We start from the raw sequence: 25,750 nt of genomic DNA, 5'->3' as shown, positions 1-25,750 counted from the left end.
AATTTGTGTTCACACTAAATTAGCATTAGAGAAGAAACACACATTCATGGAAATAGGTTTTCTATGCCAGGGGAGCAAAAATAGCAAACAGCTGAACTTAATGGAGTCAGAAATAAAAACAGTAGCTAATGTTTTCTCACAAAACTGCCATCTTGAGAGCTTTTACAACATCCATCTTTACAACAGTATGATACCTACCCTCAATTCACAGTCCTCATTTACGGCTAGGTTACTGGGCTTCAAGTCCTGTAGCAGAACACAGAGTTAGTCAAGTATGATTTATACCTTTTAAAGTATATTACAATGATGCACAGAGGGACATGCTCCATTCATTTCTATTATCACAATGAGTGAACTCACCCTGTGGATGATTCCAGCTGAGTGAATGTACTGTTAAAGGGAAAAGAGAAAGTAAGATTTGAAGTTAGAGGTGAAGGAAAGTATGTCACTTGTCTTATCTTCTCACTTCTGAGACCGATTGTTTATATACAGAAGAGACTTAAATCACACTGCATTTTCCGATCAAACAGAGGTATGACAAACTTCAAACTCACCTTGTTTTGACTTATCCAGAGCTCAACATTTCAAGAAGAGCAAACACGAACCCTAGACTCTGCTGTGAAAAACAGCACTTGCGGTGATCCTTCTGTTGAAAGTTTCTTATCAATTTGCCATTTGTCCCAGTTGTATCTGGATATCCACGTTTAGCAGTTTAGTGAAGTCAGTGGCTTAGGGAGCAGAATGGTTGACTCCTATAAACACCTACCCATACCATAAATGCTGAATATGGGTAAGAAATATTTGCATCCTGGGACGGGTTATTGACCAAAATACCTACCTATATCATATCACTACTTCGGGTCCAGTTGCAAAGCAAAGACCTAAGGCAGTATTTTAGTGGCTATTTAGTGCCTCTGCTACTTCACATAAAACATTAAAACTCCAAGAGTGAGAGAAGCTTACTCTGTAATTGCCTACTGCTCACTCATTAGGATTAATAGTCAATTATCTTACTGACCAGGATCATACAGACTTTGAAACTCGTCTATTCTCTAGAGGTGGATTCACATTCTTTTTTTAGGAATAGAGATTACATGCAAGACGTGCTTATCAATCCAAATCTAGTGAAAATTCAAGAGCATTCGTCTTGTTTCAGACCTATGAATTGTTTATCAGAAGGGCAGGGCCACCCCTGAATGCTCCTCGTAAGAGCTGCAAGCAGCTGAATGAAAAGGAAACCAAAACGCCACTTGTGACAGAAGGAGCTGTGTCCCTGCTTTGCTGAGACAATGACAAAAGCTCCTCTTAGCGCCAGCAAGCAGTCCTCTATGAGCCAGCTCAGGAGCCTACCAAACTATGCAGCTCCACACTAATGCTTCGTCTGCTCAAATGTCTTCTGCAGGGTATGAAGCCTGTGCTCAATACTCCTAAGCACACTCAGAAGTGAGCCCAAGGCTCACCTAAATATGCAAATATATGTTGTAATGACTCCAGTGTAGATGTAAGCAAAAAGTTAAATATGATCAAATGTTCAACTAATGCAACATTAGAATTTCAATTCCAGATTTCCCCTCCCCTTGCTGTGCACCTGAGGGCATTTCTGTAATTACTAATCCCTTTAGAGCACAGTTCTTACTAATATTTTGATCTGACACAGCATAGCTTTATAATGAAAATCACAAGCTGGACAATTAACTCCAGAATCCATCTTCCTCATTAATTTGTTAACTTAAGCAAATGAGACAAAGCAAGTAAGGGCTTAGTCCTGCCATTTTTAATCACTAAAACCTTCACTTAAATTGACAGAACCCACATATGTGTGTAAGAATTATTCTTTCAGACACAGGTGACTTGCTGTTGCATCAAAAGAAGCATGTCCAGCAGATTAAGAGACATGATTCTGCCACTCAACTCTGTTCTGATGAGACCCCACTGGGAGCACTGTGTCCAGCTCTGGGGCCCTCAACACAAGAAGGATATGGACCTGATGGAGAGGGTCCAGAGAAGGGCCACAAAAATTATCAGAAGGCTGGAGCTTCTCTCCTGCAAAGACAGGCTGAGAGAGCTGGGGTTGTTGAGCAAGAAGAGAAGGCTCTGGGAAAACCTTATAGCAGCCTTCCTGCTGAAGGGGACCTACCAGCAAGCTGGGGAGGGACCTTTTACAAAGGCATGTAGCTGTAGGACTAGGGGCAGTGGTTTTAAACTAGGAAAGGGTAGATACAAATTGGACATAGGGAAGAAATTGTTTACTGCAAGAGTCATGGAACACTGGAATAGTTGTCTGGGGGGGATGGAAGCCCTGTGCCTGGATACTTTCACAGTCAGGCTTGATGGGGCTCTGAGCAATGTGATCTAGCTGGGAATGTCCCTGCTTACCGCAGGGGGCTTGGACTAGATGACCTCTAGACGTCCTTTCTAACCCACTGCATTCTATGATTTGATGCAACGAGTGTATTTCAGAGCCAATATTTACCACATTTTGCTTTGAAACACAGTTATTGTCCATACCTAAAACATCAATTACTGTTCACCTGGTTACTAAAGCAGCTGATTTATCTCTTTTCTTTTTGCTTATACCTAGAAAAATCAACGGTGGTCCAAGAAAACACCACCTTGAAAGGGAATGCATTTTCTATATCTTCTCTTTGTAGACACATGTTTAATGGCAGCAAAATTATATGTTTTAATTCTTTCAGAAGAAAATGCTACAGCTTCATTGACAATCACCTTTGTTATCCAACTGTACACACTTTAACCGATATGATTAAAGGAAACAATGACTTTACAAAGTAAACACTAGGTGACTGATTGCAACATCATACACTGCTAGGACAAGCAACTACTTCCAGACATTTCCCAAAGAACCCAACTAACTTCATTATCTCATCACCCATGTGACTCTGCAATAATCAGAGCTGTAGAGTTTCAAACTGTCTCTTGCCTTTCAAAGCACAAATGAGAGTCACTTGCCATACCATTCGTTTATCAGCTTCACATTTTTCAGAAGTTTTTCTGCAACCTTCTTGTGACAGGTGAAGTGCCTAAACCACACATACACTGTGTGCCACAGAACACATTCACTTGAGACATTATATAGCAAGTGATTCTCCAATAGTAACTTAAATAGACACTAATCTAAAGTTTATGTTCAAGGGGAGTATTAAAATGTGTTGTGCATGTAAGCACTGACAGGCTTTGGGATTTATTTCTGGTTAGAAAAAAACCGAACTGTTGATTTCTAGAGTGTGTGCAAGGCAGCAATCAAGACATTAAAAAGTGCTTAAGTACTGTCACTGCAGCAGAACAGTTGCTGCTACAACATTTCAGTTGCTGACTCTAACCTCCTACATTCAGCCAGTACCTTAAGCCCTCGAAGTAACTGATAGACAAGAAACTGTATATGATCATCTGTTAACTTCTGGCACTTCACGATGTTATTCAGGTCAGCACCCATCAAATTTGTCACAAGATACCTGTGAAAATGAAACAGAGAGAAGGAGACAAAAAAACATCACATTTAAGATTTTCAGAATGTAACTCCTAACAGCAGCACATGTAAGGAATAACTACAGGTTCCTTTTCCACTTTTGTGTAATGCAGTTTATAGGTTATGCTCTTTAAATCAGTTATGAGCTTTAATAATAGAATCACAGCTGTGAGATTTAATATCATGAAAAAGAAAAATCCTCATGGTACAGTGGAAGTTTTTATCTCTTTTTTCTCCATGACGCACTACACCAGTTTGGTGAGGGGGAGAACCCATCATATTTTGACAGGAACAGGAAGCCTCACCCAACATCAAAGTGGGAGCCTGAGGCACTAAATCTACAGTGCCTGCAAGGCCCTGGAATATCTGAGGATGAAAATCAACATTGGATTGGTTGAAAAAAGAGTGTTTTGTGTGACTTCCTTCCCCATGCCTGCTGGAGTTTTATTTTGTCACAAATTTTGCAGAAACAATGACTATGCTCTAAAAAACAGTGCTGGGACAGAAGTATGCATCCATCATACACAGCTCTCATTTGTGTAATTTTGCCCCAGGGTCAAAGAGGTTTGGCCACTAATTTTTATGGAGGAAAAATTATATTAATTACCATTTTTTTCTGGTAAATAGTTTATGTCAGTGCTTATACATGACATAAACTAAGAGGAATTCAGCATAAATCTTATGTTTGAGTAACGCCAAAATACACATCATCCTAGGTTAGTCAGGAATCTAGCCTAAATTTATCTTGTCTCAGTTAACAGAATTCCTTCCTGCATTCCTAAACTATTCCATCTAGCTGTGAAAAAATAATCTACAGCTAACACATACTTGAACTGAAAAATTTTGGTTAGTGACAGTTATGTAATATCAAATAATTTACCACATACAATAATCTTGATTAATGATCATTAAAAACCCCAAATCAAACAGAAACAAACAAAAAAAAAACAACACAAAAATGAGGCTCACTATCTTGCCTTCTCTTTTGTGGAATGGCTGCAAAAAGATTTATTTGACTTCACACAAAGCCAACTGTGGCTGCAAGTCTATTAGAAAATGAAGTGCTTCCCTTTGCACATCAGAGTGGTACGTACTCACTTAGTTATTAACTAGTCAGAATGATTTAAAAACTTTACTTACACTTCATTAAAATTTTCTATTGATGTTGCAGGTGTAAAGACATCTAGCAATCCTATAACCTGAAAGATGAGGGAATGGACATTTTATTTTCAGGTATCTGTAAAGTAATGAGCATGCAATTAGTACTGGCAGTGCTTAATATTTTGAGGATGAGACTTCTAACAACATGACACATGGTCTTCCTGAAAACTCAATACAACTGGCACAATAGTTGGTCTGTACAGGTACAGCCTCAGCAGTCTCCACAAACAGCAGAAAATGGAAATAACAGCAAAAGCAGTTACAACTAGAGTTTAGGCAACTGGAAATAAAGGCAGGAAAATTAAAGGTGCATTCCAAACAAGGTGGCATGTGGCTTACACACCTCTTGATACTTAAGACTGTGCACAGTTTAATAGGTTTTCTTGACCTGGTGTTTAACTTTTTTAGTATCATTTCTGCAGAATACTTTTCAACCTGCTATATTTTATTCAGGCTTCAATTCATCAAGTTACTTTTAAGCAGGTGAATACTACCACTGAAATCAACTGTTTGCCCTATAAATTTAGAATAGTACTCCATTATTTGGGGTACACTGCTGTTAATTCCAGTGAAAGTATCTGCTCTTAATTTTTCAGCAGAATCCAAATGCAACAAAAGTAGGTCTGAGGTTTGTTTTTTTTTTCCCTGAATTGATGTTTCAAGAGCATCCAACTGTAGTGAGGCAGAACATTCCCATCACTCTAGTTAGAGAAAAGCAGAACTGGTTGCTTTGGATCTCATTAGCTGCATCTTTAAGATGACATTAGATACTTTTAAAATAAAAAGACAGCCTTTACTCAAAGTCTCAGAAGCTCAGTGACTTCACTACACAGAAGATGGCTAGGTCTACCTTGCCGGACTTGCATCACTTTTTGGTAATGATTGTATCTGACTGAAATTATGTCTATATCGTCAACTTTTGTCCTGAAAATCTGAAGGGAAAGAACTCAGTCTTCACTTACGTTCTCATGCTTCATGTGCTTAAGCAACCTAAGCTCTCGGTAGGTCCTTCTCGCATGAATAAGTGACTGAAAAGGTCTTGAAAGCTTTTTTACTGCCACCTTCTGTCTCGTTTTGGTATCATAAGCTGAACTGGAAAAGAAAAAGTCCATGTTGAAGGCACGTCCTACTTCAAAGCTCACAGCTAGTTCATTAGAGAAATCTGTGGGGTTTTGTGTGCTCCTGCTCCTTTCTTTGCTTTCTTTCACCTTCTACTCAGGAACTGCAACCAGTGAAGGTAGTCAGCGTTAACTGAAAGTATCCAAAGACAGTTCCCTTGTTTTCACGGGATCACAGGATGTTAGGGGTTGGAAGAGACCCAAAGAGATCATCGAGTCCAACCCCATCTAGCAAATTATTGATGCTTATGATAATGCTCAGGACTCATCCACAGGTAACCTTTCCTCATATAGCAGAAAAAGCAACCAGAGAATTAGTACCACTGTCACAGCTTCAGCCTCCAGCTCCAAGGCAAGGCCCATAGGGAACACGAGGATTCAGACAATGAGTCTCACTAAATAAGCTGAAGTCTGTACTAATTAGAGATAGGCTGCCACTAGATAACCATTATCTTTCTAGGTGATAATGCCACAAAATGGGCATCAAATGAGGATGACATAGACAAGGCCACACAATTTTCTTGGGAAATGCTGGTAACAAGTGAACACAGGTACCTATCTTACACTCCACACAGCATGTGCTTAAATTCATACAGAGGAAGATGCTCCACTGAAGAGGTCACTAAATAAAACACCAAAAGCACAGGAGGGAAACTCACTGGTTTTTTGTGCATTAGAAATACATGACAAGCATAAGCCATCAATAAATGCTGTCTGCGACGCAGCACAGGAATAAAACTGATCTCTCTATTACTCCATGACCTTACAAAAAAGATTCGGTTTACTATCTCGTGTGCTAGTTTGAAGCTGGCTGGAATATTTTGGTGAGAAGAATTAGATTATAGGCTGTGAAAAGGAAACAATGGTAATGTTTACTTCACTCATAGGCTTGCTGAGATGTATGAAAACAGGAACACATAGATAACACAGTTGCTCTCTGGCTCTGGCTGCCTGCCCTATCCTGCTGTCTGTGTAACTAATCCTTCTGCTTCCTAACGCCCCTGGCCAATTCTCCAAACTCACCTTGAACATAAGGCAAAGTCTGGGATAAGGTAGAGGGGTGGAAAGGACGTGAAAGGGTGGTTGGGAGCCCCTCCTGGGGACTCTGGCTTCTGGGAGGTGTGTTGTGTTTATTACATTTTAACTTGTGTATTTCTGTATATAGCTGTATATATCATAACTATTTGCTTGTATATTGTGCTAAGCTGTAAATATAAAGCTTCATTCCAATTTCCAGCTTGGCTCAGTCTAGTCTGGGTGATTTCATAAGAGTGGGGGGGTGGGTAACACCCAAACCCTCACATCTTGTGAAGAACAAAAAAAAAATAATCTTTATACTGTTACTCTTATTCATTAAGTTAAAATTCCATTGAATAAAGAATACCTTGAAATGTTCTGTCTGAAGCATGGATAACACTATCTAAGCCTGCTAGAGAGCATTAGCAAGTGAAGAATCTTCACACATGTTTATCCTGCAGAAGTTTGGGGTTTTTCTTTAGTTTTAAACAGTGAAATTAGATTCATAAAATGGTTTGGGTTGGAAGAGACCTTTAAGGTCATCTGATTCCAACCACCCTGCAATGGGTGGGGATACCTGCCACTAGACCAGGTTGTTCAAGGCCTCATCCAACCTGGTCCTGAACACTTCTAGGAAGAGGGCATCCACAACCTCCCTGGGCAACATGTTCCAGTGTCTCACCACTCTCACTGTGAAGAATTTCTTCCCAATCTTCAGTCTAAATCTACCCATGCACAGGAGGCTGACAGCTATTTTAGACCAACACTGTGCAGACTTAAGGGGCATTTGGGAAGATGGTTGCTTTTTTAGAATGCCACAGAATCATTCAAGTTAGAAAAGACCTCTAAGATCATCAAGCCCAATCACCAACCCAACACCATCATGCCCACTAAGTGCAATGTCTGCATGTTTCTTGAACACCTCCAGGGACTGTGACTTCATCACTTCTCTGGGCAGCCTGTTCCAGTGCCTGATCACTCATGCAGCAAAGACATTTTTTGTCATACCCAACCCAAATCTCTCCTGGTATAATAATAACAAAAGGGCTTAAAAACAGAGGAGGTAGATTTAATCAACAGATTTCTTGCAGAATAAGTGAGTCACCCAGGAGACACATGAAACTGATAAGAAGATTACTAAGTTAGATTCTTGCAGGCATCACAGAAGTGGACCTTCAGGGAACTTTTAGAAGTGTACATGGTTACACTTTGCTGAGTACGTTGGAAAAGACACTCCCTGGGCATAAGAAAGCAAGTACAGGAAGAAGGAGAAGACTGGTGTCACTCTGAGGAGTGAATGGGAGGGATACCACTTGTTCCAGCAATACAGCAGGGATACAGGTATTCAGGATATGAGGACGCTGTGTTGCTCAAATACACAAAGCAGCTCAAGGAACAACTGCTGTGAGAAGAACCAACAACAGAGATATGAGTCCACGTGACTGGCCACAGGGATGACATAAAGGTTGCAGAAGTACTTCTGAAGAAATAAAAAGGAAGTCAGTGCTTAGCTGTTAATGTAACAGAGATTAGATATAATTGCCCTGAGTGTTATCCTGGCCAGCAAAGCCACTGGAGAACATTGTCAAGTCCCACAAACACATATTCTCTATATCCTTTCCAACTTTTTTTCTAGTGAAAAAGGAAATGTTTATCAGATTGTGATGGTTTGGGTGTTCCCCGCCCCCCCCCCACTTTAGAAATCACCCAGACTAGTCTCAGACGGCTCTGGGAATATAAATGAAGCTATTTATTTACAGCTAGCACAATATACAAGCAGATATTTACAGTATATACAGTTAGATACAGAAATAGACAAGGTAAAAGGTAATACAGAAACACAACTCCCCTCCCAGAAACCTGAGTCCCCAGAAGGGGCTCTCAACCACCCCTGCACCTTCCCCCTGCCCCTCTCAACCTTACCCCAGTCCTAAAGAAGAATAGAGGTGCAGCCAAGAGGTTAAGAAGCAAAGATGAGTGGAAGGTGAGGTTAGGGAGATGCAGCTCAGTCAGAAGCCAGAAGCAGAGTGTGACAAAATGGCGAGAGTGTTATCTAATGTTTTTCCTTTCTTCTTCAGCAAGACTCTGAGGGGAGTAGACATCACCATTGTTTTCCTTTCACAGCCTATGATCTAATTCTTCTCACCAAAACATTCTACCCTGCTTCAAACTAGCACACAGATAAATGATACTGCCCCAAACAGCAGTCTGTGCTTAATATCTCAGCTCTTCTGGTAATTCACAAACCTTCCCACCCACGTGCCAGTTTGTGAAATACTATGCACATTATACAAAGCTAGGAAGAATTAGATTTTAAATCCTGATATCATGATAAATATCCCTCTCCTCCCAATTCTAAGGTCAAATGTGGGTTTCAGTGGTTTAAAAACCACTGATCTTTAAGATGCATTGCTTTTTACCCTCCATTTGTCTCAAGGCTGCAAAGCTTTCAGATGGCACAAAACACTGGTTTTTTAGCTTCGTTAATTCTTATGACAGCAGCTTTTTAGACACAGGATGGAAGCTCATAAGGAAAGAGAGGAAGGAAAAAAAGAAAGAAAACAAATGGCAACTTGAGTCCTGAGCTCACTAATGGGAAATCATGAATTGAAGCTACATAGGCATGTTTAAATGAGTACCTCTGCAGTTAAGAAACTGTACCAAATGATAATCAAGAGCTAATGCCTTCAGGCTCTTTCCTTGCCTCGTTTATCATCATAATTCAAGTTACTAACAGATTTCATGTTTCTCAGAACCAAGGAAGACTTGCACCTGTGATCATTGCTACTGCCTTTGTGAACACATTTTTCAAGCAGTAAGCCATTGCCTGCATTCCTCCCTATGTACACTTCCTCCTCTTACTTAAGATTTGGTTTACCCCTCTTATCATTGCATTATCCCAGCTGCAATCCGAGTTTTGCCCTGAACCCCTCATCATTCCCTGAGTAAATTGTTCAGTAGCAGGATGAGTTGCTTCCCTTTGTGTCTGATTTCTCCAAGAATGTTTGGCCTTCGGACTAGTCCCTGCATAGAATGTCTCTGGGCTCAGTAAAACATGGGCCCTCTTGCTTGGCACCTGCAAACCCTTCCTTGAAGGTTTGCCATCAGCCCAACTAAAATCATTCAAGCCATCTTCTTAAAAAAAATTAAAATCAAAGTAACCAAACTCCAACCCATGCTGTTAATCAGTTTGATTTAATGAAAAAGACTAAGGTTAGAGCCCCTCACCTTCCCTTTCCCTGCATGACAACCAACTCACACTCTCTGCAACTCTCTGTCAAGACAGGAGAGGGCTTCTTTAGCAGAGGTGTTTACATTGCTTCACAAATAACTGCTAGAAACTTTTGGTGCTTTTTTCTTTTGTAAGTCTTTTCTACAGACTTCAGCTTTGGTTGACCACTTGTCACTTGTTTATACCTGGTTTATTTTCATTTGCACTTAGGATAGAAATAATCTTTCCAATGGTTTAACTACTGTTTCCTGAGTCGCTCTGAAACTATATATTCTGATGCATCTTAACCTCTCCTTATGATGTTACCTCATGTAACTGTACAGTAAAATGGAGATGAACTTTGATACTTGCAAATGGATGTAATTTTCCAGCCATGTTTGTTCGTTACTACTAGCATTTCATTTGTTGTAGGCAGTGAAACTAAGTGACTTTTTAATTGCATGTTGCCAGTATTCCTGTCATCATCTTTGAGCATTGTGCTCATATGCCTCAACAGAATAAACAAACACTGCTTTAGGCAGACATTCTACCATAATTTTAAATAGAAACACATTTATTACTATATTTTAAATTTACAAGAAACAACATTGCAACTGTGCTAGTTTGAAGCTAGCTAGAATGTTTTGGTAAGAAGAACTAGATTACAGGCTGTGAAAAGGAAAACAGAATGCTCGCACATAGGCTTGCTGAGACACAAGAATCCAAACATAGGTAACTCACTTCTTGGTGCATTGCCTGAGCTGCATTTCTTCTCTCTGGCCTCTCTGCCGCTTCTCTGATTAATCCACTTTGCTTCCTAACCCCCTGGCCAAACCTCCATTCTTCCTTGGGACTGGGGTAAGGTTTAAAGGGGTGGGGAGAAGGTGAAAGGGTGGTTGAAGCCCCTCCTGGGGACTCAGGTTTCTGGGAGGGGAGTTGTGTTTCTGTATTATCTTTTACCTTGTGTATTTCTGTATATAACTGTATGTACTGTAAATATCTGCTTGTATACTGTGCTAGCTGTAAATAATAAGCTTCATTCAATTTCCAGAGCCAGCTGAGTCTAGTCTGGATGATTTCCAATGTGTGGGGGTGTGGGTAACACCCAAACCATTACATCTTTTATTTTGGCTCCCAACTGCCCTTTCACCTTCTCCCCACCCCTCTCAACCTTACCCTAGTCCCAAGGAAGAATGGAGGTTCGGCCAGGGGGTTAGGAAGCAAAGTGTATTAATCAGAGAAGTGGCAGGGAGGCTAGAGAGAAATGAAGCTCAGGCAATGCCCCAAGAAGAAGTGAGTTTCCTATGTTTGGATTCTTGTATCTCTCAGCAAGCCTATGAGTGAGATAGAGGTCATTCTGTTTTCCTTTTCACAGCCTGTAATCTAGTTCCTCTTACCGAAACATTCTAGCTAGCTTCAAACTAGCACAGCAACAATCTTCACAATAACTTTTCCAGATAGGATCATTTTTGACCCAGAAACCTTTGCAGTTATGACATTTTTTATTGTCTGTCTTTTCCAAGATCAAGAATACAAAGCTATTATTCTGCTTATAGGGATGGCATCATTTTCACAGACTAGAGATGTTTACTTAGTGTGATTTTCAATCAGTGCTTAAATTAGCCCTATCTTTTCAAGTGTTGTCAGTTCCTATATTAAATAATTCTATTGAAGTTCCACTAGATGAAGCACAAATCTCTATTTATATGCACATTTACCTAGTTCTTAAGGTTTCAGAGAAAAGTTTGAATGTAGGAAACTCATGAAGTCAAAAGTCTCAGGAGGCAGCAAGGACAGGATTTTAGCAGCTTCATGCTAACTTTAGGACTGTTGATGGGGCATGGAATTTCAGTAGCTGATGTTTATAAACATGGCTCAACATGTGGTCATTTCCCTAGTACCCACAGACAGGTTATCCACTGTGATTGCACAACAATAACACTGGACAGACAAGCCATTCATGTGTGCAGGCTGCTCAGATCCTTTAGGGCTTTGGGGGGATTAAAGGCACCCTATTCTGCTATGACTACTTAGCCTTCAGGATCAAATTCACTTCAACACCGGAGTGCTACTTGCAGGAGCCTGGTCTGACAAATCATGCATGAAAACAACATGCATCCTATTTAGAAAACTTCGATATCCAGTGCAGGAAGAACTTGTCCAGTTGATCCCAGGAATACAGCCAGTTCCTGAACTTCCTAATGCATTCGGCTCAGAGAGGGCTTATGAGCTAGACATACTACTACCCACAGTGCCTGGAAAAAGTTCAGCTTGAGTGCACTGTTCGTTCTAGTAAGCTCTCTTCATTCCTGGACCCAATTCAGGTCTCTAGCTGATGCAGAGCGAAGGCATGATCCAAGCTGCTTGTATGTGTTGTCAGTCTTGTGTCTGCAGCAAACGGCAAGTTTTTGCTGCAGGTTGCCCATGTCAGTCACTACTTCAATCCCAGTCATACCAGATAACCTTGAAGTTTTACTTGTCTACAAACGGCGATTTTATGCTTGTGGAAGCATTATATATGTACAAATAATTAGATATACTCATTCTGGGTGATTCATTTGGGGTTAAATGGGAAAAAACAAAACAAAACAAAACACGAAACCAAACCCACACCAATTGGAGAAGATTAACTTTTCCACTTCACATAATTCAATTCAGTGTCCTATCTTGCAAAACTGTTACTATCTCTGTATCAGAAGTTAGAAAACTGGTTGGACACACTGTATCAAAATTGGAGCAAATGCCGTACATGAGCAGATCCTTAAAAGGACGCTGCAACTGGGTTTTCCCTATATTGTTCTAGGCCTCTGTTTTTCTTTCTTTTCATTGCAGCATAACACAAGTTTCTTTCACTGGGTCACATTCCTCTTTAATATGTGAAGATACTCCATTCCATGTAAGTGTTAAGAGGAAAAAAAAAAATCCAAGAAACAAAACCCCAAAACCACCTAACCAACCAACCCTCAAAAAACCCCCAAAATGCCCAAAGCCACAAAAATCCAAACTAACCATAAAAACCATGAATCACCAAAGAAAAAATGCTCAGTGTCACATGGGCATGAAGCTACTGATTTGAGTAAGAAAGCAAAAAAGAGATCAGACAAAATTTCTGCCATGTCTTTAGCACAGCCACAACTTCAAACTTAGATCCACAGATATCCTTTATATCCTAACCATCCTTTTGTGTACCCACTGACTCAACCCATTACAAGAGACATGAACCTCTCCTTGTGGACAGGTCCTTAATTTGTAAGATCCTGAATTACTGAGAAACAAGTAACAGCAGCCGAAGGGCATATGTGAGCAAGGATTAAGAAGCAAAGCATTGAAGAAGTCTTAACATGGAGAGAACCTAATGATTGAGGTAGGAAGCCCTTATTGCACCTTGCACTGGTAAGTAAGATAGAAAAGGTGTACATGAGAGTCCTGCCCCAGGACACATTTTAGTGCCTAAAAATTAGCTCCTCAAAGCCACAGTAAACAACAACCCTTTTTTACATTTCTCCTAAGTGTCACATGCAAAAGAAACTCTTCACACAAACAACATCAGTCTTGGGTTTTGCTTGCAAGATTTGGCTTGGGAGATTTGTCTTTTAAGCCTCCTCCAGGATTTTTCTCTTCCTTTCTAAAAACCAGCTGTTTTTGTTTGTTTGTTTGTTTTTTTAAATATATATTCTTTTAATAAGTAGAGCTACATTTTAGAGAGATATAGTATTGGGGAAAGCCAAAACAGCATCTTTTTTCAAAACAGCCAGAACAACACCACCAGAAAAACAGACCATAATAGCTATTGGCAATGCAGCAAGAGAACAACAGAAAAAGATCACTCATGGTAAACCCAAGAAACAGTTCATGTTTCTTCTTTATAAATGTTTTATTAATTTATGCAACTTCAAGTGATTCCCACCCTTTAAGAGCAGAAGTACAGAGTGTTAGTTTACTAAACCACACAAATCACAACATCTATGAAGGAAACCATAAAGGAGAACAAGCTGGTAGCAAGATGAAAAGCAGGAGGGTAAGTAATGGGCAGCTCTGAAACATGTTAATCTCATCATTACTGAAAAAAAAAATCCCTTGCTTGATGATGACAGGTTATTGGATGCTAAAATTACATTTCATCTCTTGGATATTATTCCAACATGCCATGCTGAACACTAGAATCAGTTGTTTTGCCTTTAGTTCAATCACTGCCAATTATCTCAGATTAATTTACCACTAGACCCAAATACAAAAGCACAAAATCTCTTACATAAGCAACATTACTGTTCCATAGCCAGCATAATAATATATACACACTTTTGATCAGACACTGAAAAACACGTCAAGATAATTGCTATCGATATATTTACATGTATACATCAGTACCTTTCAATATAACAATATAATTACCAAAAATGCTGTATCAGCCTCTAAATCCATAAGCAATTATTTTCTGATCTGTCTTATGTCTCCACAAAGACTTCAAGTAACTTTCCAGAGGTACAGTCACTCTTCCAGATGAAGTTATAGACAGTAGAGATTATATCAGTGGGAACGATGCATTTAAAACCACACATGTGAGAAAAACAGAGAAAGTGGAACTCGTAAGCTGTTAGCTTCCTCAGCATTTGTAACCAACTCATGGATACTAAACCAATAATGCATCTTAGATAGCCTAGAAGCCCAATGTCAGTACATAAACAAGGAGATCTGTCAGCTGTGACTAAGCCAGTACACTGCTAATGACAAATGTACTCTGTTTAACATTTCATTAAAAAAGACTGCCAGGTAGTTAAACTTTGGGCTTTGAAGCTACAGCTACAAATGTTCTTGGCTAACCTGCACATAAAATTTGAAGTGGTGCTTTCAAATGCATCCCATAAACCGAATCTGACACATCTAACTTTGATTCTTGTCCTTTTCCCCATTCCTTCCCCAACGTCTCCTTCACATTTCAAGTTTTGTCTCTCTACAAGCATCTAAATATTAAATGGTATCAATTTCTTCCATCTCATGCTCCTCTCTCTCAAAAATTCCTCTGGAAAGAAAACCTGCACAATATAAGCTGGTCTTCTGGTCTTCCCCACTACTTGAGCTTGCCATTACTTCACCCCTCCTACAAATCCCTCTCTACCACTCTCTCATGCATAGAGATGTTTCTCCTCTGCTCCTAAACTACTCCACAGCCCTAATGACAGTATCCTACATACGGATATCTGTCACAGCACTTCTCATCCTGCTCCAGAAAAAAAAACCTTCCTGATTCAGTCTCCTTCATTAAAAACATTCTTAGACAGCCTCATTTAAAATGGAAACTTTGACTCCACTAATTGCCATCCCACTTCCCTTTCCTTTCCAAAGTCAGTAACTACACTTGTCCAGTGTCTGGAAAGAAAGGCAAAGGAATAATGAAACTGGGCAAAGGAATAATGAGCAACCTGCACTCCTTTCCAGTACTCCAATAAAACCACACTTAAAACTCTTTAGCAAAATTTCCCTGGTCAGTTCTCAGAAATATTCTTCCATCTTCCTTCATGTACCTCCCACAAAATTTCTTGCATCCTTGGCTTTGTAGCTGCAAACTCCATTGTGTCTTCCTTCCTAACAGCCCTTTCACCATGTTCCTCTTACGATCTTTCTCACTCTGCAACATTTTTTGTTGCTTCATTTATTGTTACGCATTCATTTTAGCAATGTTCCTGCGAAGATCCTTATCCTAACCTATAATGTTGATCTTGCAACTCCTTTTATGTAGTTCTCCTCCCTACTGCAAGCTCATTTTCAAGGCCTTGTATCTATGTATCTTTACGACATACACTCACTCTTAAGAAATGTCCTACTGATAAAGTCTTTGAATTGGAAACAAAAGATCTAATCTGAAAGAGGAACAATATAAACAATCCACTGAAATCAACTAGCTCTACAGGTCTTTGGGATTCTGCCTTCAGCCTGTGGAGACCTAGTCTTCAGTTTCCACCTGGATTTACTAAATATACAGCAGGTGTGTTACTACTAAGCTTCAAAAGTTTAACATTTACTATGTAAGTTAGCACCTAATGTTACAGTGACACATGGTACTTCCACTAACCTGATCCTGAAGTTGAAATAATATACTTAATATCATTACAGCTAAGTAAAAGGTCCCTTTAAAAAAGACATACAGAAGTCATTACGTACAATACTGGATGTTGGGAATTCATCGGTGGAGCGCTATGGGAAAATGCCTCTTTGTTCACCAATATGGCTAGATGGTCAAATCCACTTTATTTCTGTGATGCAGTGACTTATATACACTTCTAGCATGAGGCATGCTCCACCAAGATTGGTTACAGTCAGAGGGTCCAGAGTTACATGTAAGGCATGCATAGGTTAGCTTATCACAACATTCTAAGGGTCAGCCTCCATCACCACCCACTCCAGCCCCTTTGGTTATCTAGTCTCTGCCCACTGCAGCTGTGTATGGGGTGCTCAGCTGTTTACAGCTCGATTTCCTGAGCTAGCTGAGATCCAAGGACGTTCTCAGTGCAGGTTGCTCATGTTTATAAATTTATGTCCTCGACTGGTGAGAAATTCTTCCACAATTGGATGAAGGACTTTTTGTCTGTCAAAGACAAATTAGCTCAGCCTTTAAAGAAACCTCACAGGATACTGAGTTGTCTAAGCATGCCCTTAGAGATCCTCAACGTGAAAAGGATAGTATCAGCAATGTTGTATTCCAGTCTTGCTAATTACTGCCCTCAAAACACTTGAAACAGTCTAACCAGAAGCACAGGATGGGGTGGATAGGTGAAAGAAGGGGTTAAACTTTAGGAGTAAAGCCTCCCACTCCAATTTTCCCACTTGTAATTCCTAAAATCAAAAGACAAGTCTTAACAGCACTCAATCTTCCCCCATTTTAACCCCAAATTATCTGGGAGAAAAACTTCATGGATCTTAAGCACGCATTTAGAGTTTGCAGTATAGAGAAAGCTGCTTGAGGTGCTGTACTGTATAAATAAGGTGGGATTTGCTTTCCCACTTTTCTTGAGCAGAGGCCTGTGCCACTACACTCTGACTTGGCAGGCTGCTTTTTGAAAAATGTCTTATGTCACCTGGGTTGGTGTTAAGCACTGCATACTTCTAAAATTCAAAGAGAAGGACTCCATGATGCACTGTTGACGCAAACTGCCTCTGAGGAAATAGTGCAGGAGTTTCTGATTGGCAAGAAACTCTAGAGTCACTTTGGTTCATCTTGCAAGATCTAATTTTTTTTTCCAAAGAAGGAAGAACACAAAGCTTGCAATATGCTAATGGAAAGTAACCTGTTGGAGAGATCAGAGACAGCACAATGCAGATGGCTGTATATAACTCCCAGGCAAAAATAGGACTAAGTAGGTTGTAAGACAGTTTATAAAAGCTGGCATGAAAAGAGGATGGGAAAAAACCTCCAAACAAACAAAAAGCCAAGCAAACAAAATCCAAACAAGCAAAACCCTAATTGGTAAACAAAAAAAATACATCCACATTACATAATTTGTGGTATAATAGAATGTCCTTAAAAAAATAAGTGAAGAAATGCTTTTTCAAGCAGGTGGTGACATCAGCTCCAAAAGGAAAAGTGGACAGGTACCAAGCCACTAAGGACCTACCAGGTTAATATAGCAGGGAGGCAGAGATGCTGCAGGCCAGAGGTCCAGTTTATAAGCAGTATCACTGAGCAGCTGAAAGAATCAAACATAGCTAGAATTCTTATTTAAAAGGCAAAATCACAAGAGATAGAGTTTAAAATGAAGTTTGATCTTAAATATTAATTGTCTCATTTCTCTGGAACTGAAACAAATTGGCTGTAGATTAAGAGGTGAGGCATTGGAACAGCCTGCCCAAGGAGGTGGTGGAGTCACCAACCCTGGAGGTGTTCAAGAACTGTGTAGTCATGGCACTTGACTACATGTAGTGCATGGTTTAATAGTCATGGTGGTGTTAAGTTGATGATTGGACTCGATGAGGTCCAAACAAAAAAATTCCATGATTCCAAGATTTCCTTGAGAAAATTGTTTGCTTCCCATGTAATGGTTATCAGCCTAAGTGCCGCACTTAAAATCAGACATGTTTCTTAAAACTCACAGTTAGCGGGGATAGTGCCTAGTCTGTGAGGGATAAATCCATCTTAGAAAGTGGACACTTAAAATCCATTTTCAGTGAAAACTTTCATTTTACCTGAGTTTTTGCTTGAGGAAAAGTTAAATTGTCTAATATAAAACAAACCTAACAAATAAAAAAAGCCCCACTCATCTTGATAAGCAAAGCTATAGAACAAAAAGAAAATAACTCAAAAAGAAACAGTTGTACATGTAGATTATGATATCTGCTGGCACACAAACAATCCTTGAAATACGAAAAATTAACCCAAATGTACTGATGAAGGCTCCATTGATCACGTTAAATGTAATTAAACTTCTACACACACCACACTTCCACAGGGCTTTAAATATCCTAAATTAATAAAAAAAATCAGATCTGGCAGTAGCAAATGACAGACCATCCAATAGCTTAAAAGACTCCAAGTAAAAGGAAGCTCTCCACAGAATTCTGCTGAATGTACTGCAGGGGTGAAGTAATGGAGGGAGAAACCTCACAGCTCTCTCTGCAGTTCAGGTAGATGCTGATGTGCAACTCTGCTTGGTAGTGTAGCCAAGTTCTGAGGATTTCCAAGGACTGCACTTTATGTTTCATCAAAAAATGTAAGAAAAGCAGTAAAGCTCTTTGTGCTAAGGAAGCCTTGCTTTTTATATATGTATATATATATTACACAACCAAATAAAACCCAAGGAAAATGTACTGGAAAGCCTTGCACTTCACAAAAACACCTCTCAATAACTGAATCTGTTTTAAGACACTTTTTAATCTATCTCCACAGCACAGTTGATGAATCTGCTCATAAAAACTAAGCGAAATCCAAATTCTATTGGACTTACAAACTGTCAATAAATTGTGCTAAAACATAGCCTCCTGACACAAAGCCTTCTATTGATTTTGAGCTGCAAGCAAAAAAAGGGGAAGCAGAAGTTAAACACAAACACATACAATACGTTGTTGTTATCAGTTATCACTTCAGTTGCACCCATCTATTGGATGTGATTGATCATTTACTGTCATAAAGGGTAGGACCAGAGTTTTACTGAGGTAGAAAAAGATTTGTTACAACAACTTTGTTCCTGTTTTAAAGCCAGTGCTTGGAGGTCAGGACCTTGGCTTCTTTCAGCAAAGCACTTAAGAATTTGTTTAATTTTGGTGGTTTCTGCAAGACTTATGTTTTTAGATGTTTTACTGAATAGGAGTACAATTATTCACAAAAGCATTATTACTCCAGGGAACGATTATGTTTCATGGGTCTCTTGGGTAAAGCACATACACACAGGGCAGGGAGGGATGAAAAAATCCATTTCAATAGGCACTAAAAATAGATGTCTCTTCTGAGAGAGATGTGAACCTTCTCCTTACATCCAAGATTCTGTCTGGGTTTTTAGTTCATTGCTGTTAATAAGGCTTTTGAGTAATACTTTATTGCTGCATTCTATTAAGTATATATTTTAGAGAAAACTTTTCCCATAGCATCTTCAACTCTGTTTCATATCCTTGTTCTTAGGCTTCTCCACTGATAAAATACTAGGATTTCCTTGGCTTTGCAGACAGAAAAGAAGCAAGTACAATGAATTAACAATGCTAATAGTTTAAACAAACGAATCACCAGCTGTGCTGCAAGTGAACCACCACATGTTTTAATTTCCTTCACAATTTCTCAAACGCCTTGACATGTCATTACAAAATTCAGCTAAACAGGTCTTCCCTTAAAACTATGCCAGCATAAATGGGGAAAATAACCAGAAATGCAGGTTCAATCAGAACATAATAATAGTTCCTCTCCTGTTGTATATCCAGCTCCTAGTTTGTAAAATAAGAAGATAAACAAAAATCTTTATGAGGATGAGGTCCTTGTGAAACTATGCACATCGGTCACAGGACTCTATGCTTAACTACAATGGCAGATGCCAACAGTCAAACAAGATTTGCCTCAATTTCCCTGGTGCAAATATGAGCCTGAAAGAATAAAAAGAGAAGAATTCATAAGTACTTCACATAGAGTTCTTAGAGTTTCTCCGATTGTTTGGATAGAATTGAGGCATTTCACAGAGAAGGAAGCAACAAACACAAAACTCCATAAATGTTCTCTTGTATCTGACTGTGAAGAGAAACAAGCGAGGGACTATTGCACAAGTTTACTCCAAGGCAAAAAGTTCCGTTCTACAGGAAACTTTTTTTTTTGGGGTGTGTGTGTGTGTGTGTGTATGCAGTACATTTAAAGGCCCATTAAGGATTGTTTTTACATAATTCCACTTAGGCAGTTTACAAAATAAACACCGTTCTTTTCCAGAAACCCCTTAAACACTACTCTTATTTCCAAAAATTGATTCGAAGCTTTTATAAGCATAGTTAAATGTGTATTGAATAGGAAAATAATCGCCCAAACTGCACTGGGAGTTCTCTCAAGTGCAAACCTGATATAGTAGTTACCGGGGGGAAAAAAGAAGGAAACATTTTATGACAAGATGTGATAAACTCTTGCGCAAACCCCAAGACGCTGAAGCCCTTGGGCAGCAATCTGCCCTAAACTGATTTCCCCTGAAACGGCCGGGAGAGACCCTCCGCTGCCGGCCTGCCTTGCCTGGCCCCTGCCCTGCCCTGCCGACACGGCCCCCATCTCATGGCTGATTCTGTAGCTTCCGAGGGCAGAATTCACCCTCGCCGTTCGTGTCCTGGGCTCTTAGGGCAGTCCTGCTATTCTCTCCACCGGGAAGGTGCAGTACCCATAACCACAGCCCGGGCCCGCAGCCGATGGGGCCACGGGCCGCTTGTGAGCCCTCCCAGGCAGGCTGCAGGGAGATAGCTGACAGCGGTCTCCTGCGCCCCGCCGCTGCCTGCCGATTCTCCCTCCCGGCTCGGACGCGCCATGACTGTGCAAAATTCTCAGCTTCGGGGCAATTTTGGCTCCAGCAAACGCACAGCCCCGCAGCGGCCGGTGGCTTTAACCGGCGCTGGGGAGCGACGGCACCGGTCGCGCTGCGGCGGGGTGGGCAGGCGGTAGCATCTTTACAACTCCCCCTTTATTGGAGGGGCAGCAGAGCGGCCAGCGCGGCTGCCTGGGGAGCGCAGCGGCGGAGAAACCAGCGGGGTCCGCCCCTCGGCGGCGGGCCCGGTTGCCCAGGTTACGACGAAGCATGCCCCGGCCCCGCGGCGCCGCCGGCTGAGAGGGGGGAGAACTCCAGCACGATGCCACACACACCGGCTGCCCAGCGGACACGCCCCCGCCTCGATATGACCGGGTCCAGCCCCACCGCCGCTGAGCGGGCAGCCGCTCCGCTCCTCACCGCGCACACGATCCCCGGCTGCACGGGCCCCCGCCTCCCCGACACCGTCTGCTCGCTCGGGGCGGCTCCGGGGCTGCCCCCTCCCGCTGCCGGCCGGCAGCACCTGCCGGTTCCCGGCCCCTCGCCCGCCGCTCCACACCTACCAGACCGAGCCGTAGGCGCCGGAGCCGACAGGGGTGAGGTTCTGGTAGCGCTGGGGCACCTCCCACACTGTCTTATTCAGCTCCTGCCGGTAGAAAACGCCGCGCTCAGACATTTTCACAGAGCTGCCGCCGGCAGCGGCAGCAGCAGCAAACGCCCCTCAGCCGGGGCGGAGAGCGAGGCGGGCACGGCCGGCGCCAGCGGGGAGGAGGGACCGGGAGGGGAAGGGGAGGGGAAGGCGGGAGGCTGAGAGGGTGGGAGTGTCTGGGGCTAGGGGGAGCCCGGTCAGGATACCCAGTGAACAGACCGAGGAGCCCCGGGGCAGGCCCCGGTGTCGTCCCGTAGGGCCACCCAGGAGGGTGTGGGGGATGTGACAAAACGCCAATCCCGCCTCAGAGCGGCCAGCACCACGGCGCTGGAATGCGCGGGAAGGGGCCCGCATCCCCCCGCGGGGGCTTGGCCACCTGGCCCTTTAGCTGGCATCCTGCAGGACTTTTAAAGCTGTGATGACACCTTTCTTTGCCACGATCACCTGCAGCTCCTCCTCGGCCCGTCAGACTCTCCCCGCTAGGAGTACAATCGTATTGAGGTTTGAGTAGGGGAATTGCCCGCGGTCCCGCGGGTCCAGCTTCGGCCCTCACTCACTCAGAAGAGCACCGATCAGATCTCGGACTTAGAGAGAGTCTCTGGGTACCGAGAATTTCTCCTTAGAGCTAAATTCCACATGCACCTATCTGAAACTCTCTTTGCTTCATCAAGGAAGCCTCAAACCCCTAGTATAATAGAGGAAAAACCTTGAAAACTTTAAATCTGTAAAACTCATGCATCTGTATTAAAGTGAAAGCTTCTCTGATTTGTTTACTTTTTTTTTTTTTACTTTCTCCAAAATGTGCTTTACACAATGACTTGTGGAATCCTTGCAGCACCAGTACAGTGTTACCAGTGCACTTTCCTATGTATTATTTCCTTCTGTAACTTCTTAAGCTTCCTTGAACACCTCTTAATAATTGTAGTCTGCTTGGGTGTATTTGGTGTATGGAGGTTGTTCTGCATCTGCCTTTGAATCAGTGTGGAATGCAAGTTCCCATACCATGACTGGCTGCTCACTTTGACAAATTGGTACTCAGGTAATGATAGGGCATCATTGTGAGTGTACAGAATGTGTATGCTTGAATAGTTGCGAGCACAATGAGCCAGAAGGCAAGAGTTGTGGATGCTCAAATCACAGGATGGTTCAAGGTCCACCTCCAAAAATCCAGTCCATGTTGCCTAACAGGACTTCCATATTATAACTGAGTGAACAGTGCCAGCAACTTTGACATTTGCTCAGTGCATTTCACATTAAAAAAGATACATGAATGATGCTACTACAGCCTTCTATCTGCAGCCATCAGCTCAAGGGGTACTAAGTACTCCTGAAGTTATAGTCTAATTCTCACTTCTATCCTGCTCTAGTACAATAGGCATCTCTGGTCCTTGTCACATTGCTCCTTGATCCCATTTGAATTTCTGTGCAGAGGGCATAGTATATGAAGGAATTGTTCAGTGTGAAAAATCCAACAATACATTAATTCCTCTTATTTTTCTCAGTACCACTACATTGAATTTTAAAATCAGAATGTCAGTGCAGTCACCCTAGAAGAAGAAATATTGCTATCATCTGTCTGCTTTCCCCCAAATTAAATAGGCCCAAATGTTTTATAATGTGCAAACAATCCTAGTGACTGACTTATTCTACTTAGTTTCTTGAGGTGTTTTGTCATCTTGCCCTCATTCACTCACCAAATATTATTTTTTTGCTAACTGCAGCCATGATTTTGTAAGTTGAGTCTATTCATATCTGCCCAAGCTTCTAATAATGCAATTTCCACAAGAGTTAATTCTATGTGGTGTTCCTATTTACAGTCACTCTCAATTTCCTGTCTTTTGTGAGCTTCTGTCGGTTGCTCGCATTATGATCGTGGCTGAGGTTGTCTTTGATTATTTTATTTTATCAAATACTACATATATGATGTGTAATGAGTGAGATATTAAAAAATATAGAGGTTGGAGGACAGCCCATTTGATTTCTCTTAGAGCTGGGTAGGTTATAGGTCTCTAGAAGCCACCAATAAAGCAAGCCCTGGCAGCTTATTCTCTCATGGCAGAAGCAGCTCACTTGTCTTCGCTGGCTCTGCAGAGGGGCATGTGGAAGAGGAAAAGGCAACTCCTTTGTCAGCTGCATTCTTGTCTTTTAGTTCCTGTTTTACAGGCTGGCCAGGTATATGTGTGTACAAAGGAAAGGAGAGTGAGTGCACTCTTGAGAGGTCTGGAGGCATAAGGAAAAGGTAAGGTGACAGCTTCCCCTGTACATCTATTGCTCCTCTAGGAACTGCAATTTTCTATACATAGAATACTGCTACATTAAACTGCCTAAGGCAGTGTTTGCGCTTGGGCTGGCCATAAAACTGACGTGGACACCACACACCCCTTTCCCTCCTTCCCCAATGGCAGATGACAGCATAACTCTATGACAGTTTCTCACCATGTCAAGTGCTGATGCCTGGAGGGTGATAGGTCAGTGGGACTCACTGCATTTCACATATGGCATCACAGTATGAGAGGGAAGCCCATGTGCTGCAGTAAGGTAGACTAAGATGCCAGGTCGCATGTGAGGCAGGATCCGGCTATGTGAGCCTCACAACTGGTGAACAGGGTGTCAGGTGTGGACTGAGAGCCCTGTCTGCAGGATGTCATGCCCTGGAAGGAAGGTGATGTGCCATCCCTCTGACTCTCAGCAGTTCCTGCAAGTACCTAAGGAAAAAACATAGTGTAATAGGGTATTACTTTTATATTGTGGCTGTTGCACTGCATAGTCAAATCCTTACATTATTCTCACTAGAACAAAGGAGCTTATTATTTTAGCCAATTCTGAGTTACTAATTTCCAGCTATTTTTCATTCCTTTTATACTTACTTTTTTTTTGTTTGTTTGATACATTGTGGAAAACGTACACATCTTTGGTAACTTCTGTCTCCTGATTCTCTCTTTAGCTCTGTTTTGATACTCAGTTTAGGAATCACAAATCTAATATGTAACACAGTTCAAAATTGCAACTTTCTTACTAATAATTGTTGCATTGGGGGATTCTCAGTACCTGCGCCTGTTTTGGCGGAGGGGAGAAATTAATTGGGGCAAGATAATTTTATGTAAAAATATCTATTTATTAATCTCAATATTCTGAACTCTTGTCACCCCCAACTACTGTATATTAATATTAAAATTCGATACACGGTTATGAAAACAATCTAGGATAAAATATGTACAGGAATTTGTTAATTAACTAGCAAACATTCAAACTATAAACAGAGAGAGTTTTCCCTGCAGCTTAATGCTGCTTGGGGTCTATATGCTATTTGCCCAGCAGAGCGGGCTAAAACTGATTCTGCTCTATGGCAGAGGCAACAGATATTTACAGACGTATTAAAGCTTCTACTCACAACTCTTATTAATTATTAATCACCCTCCGGGACTGCGTCACAGCCTGTGTCTAATGTCCAGACTTCTGGGGATCTCTGCCCGTGGACTCTGAGGCTGGAATCCTCCCGGCTTGAGGGGAAAGGATAAATCTTCCCAGCTTCTGGGGAAATAGGTTTCTGATCTTTTTCTCCTGGCAAAGAGGCAATCTCTGCCTTTGGTGCTGCTGGCTTCTTCTGGATGCTGTGTCCAGGACTTCTCAGCTAGCAGGATTTCAGGAGCAGGAGAATATCGTGCTCTCTCTGGCACAGTTGTCACGGCTAGCAGGCCATGTGTGCGTGCAGACAATTCGGAATCTGCTTCCTGGTTATCTTAGCGGCAATGGCTCTTACCAGGCAGTGATAGGCAGCAGGCATGCAAAGTGTGTGCAGCTGCTGGGAGTCTGAGCTCCGTAGGTAAAGGCAATGCAGGATCTGGTCCTGATAACACAGTAGCATGCAGATGTGCACAGCTGTCTTAGGAGACTATAGGCTCCTCATATATATATATGTGCAGGCTTAAATGAGCTCTGCAAGAAAGGTATGCAGGCAGGTGAGCTGCGAATGAGTCAGAGCATGAGGTTTGGGCCTCTGAGCATCTGAGTGGCTGAGCTATGCAGGGTCTGTGCCTGAGGGTCTGAGCTGAGCTGCAAGTGAGGATCAGAGCATGTGTCTGAGCTGAGCAGAGCACTTTGTTTACCTTTGCACCCCTGTTTATTGAATGTGGGCTGAGA

The 25,750-nt window shown here is 41.7% G+C and overlaps 1 protein-coding gene across 3 annotated transcripts in view; it reads right to left on the bottom strand.

Annotated features, from left to right (window-relative positions):
* Positions 1-21,710, bottom strand: part of MAPK11 (mitogen-activated protein kinase 11) — a 38,353-nt gene extending 16,643 nt beyond the window's left edge. For 2 of the 3 annotated variants that reach the window (XM_064142409.1, XM_064142410.1), the window contains exons 1-6: positions 21,525-21,710; positions 5,611-5,740; positions 4,628-4,686; positions 3,362-3,473; positions 361-390; positions 199-246 (exon numbers count right to left, since the gene is read on the bottom strand). In XM_064142409.1, coding sequence (XP_063998479.1) covers positions 199-246; positions 361-390; positions 3,362-3,473; positions 4,628-4,686; positions 5,611-5,740; positions 21,525-21,637 — 492 coding nt within the window. In that variant the 5' untranslated portion in view covers positions 21,638-21,710. Of the gene's footprint in view, positions 1-198; positions 247-360; positions 391-3,361; positions 3,474-4,627; positions 4,687-5,610; positions 5,741-17,604; positions 17,626-21,524 lie in introns of those variants that run through there. The other variant, XM_064142411.1, reaches the window with a different exon arrangement.
* Between the last annotated feature and the right edge of the window lie 4,040 nt (positions 21,711-25,750).

This window comes from Pogoniulus pusillus, chromosome 4 (assembly GCF_015220805.1).
Source record: "Pogoniulus pusillus isolate bPogPus1 chromosome 4, bPogPus1.pri, whole genome shotgun sequence".
In the NCBI taxonomy this organism is placed as follows: domain Eukaryota; kingdom Metazoa; phylum Chordata; class Aves; order Piciformes; family Lybiidae; genus Pogoniulus; species Pogoniulus pusillus.
This window is presented reverse-complemented; position numbering and strand designations above follow the sequence as displayed.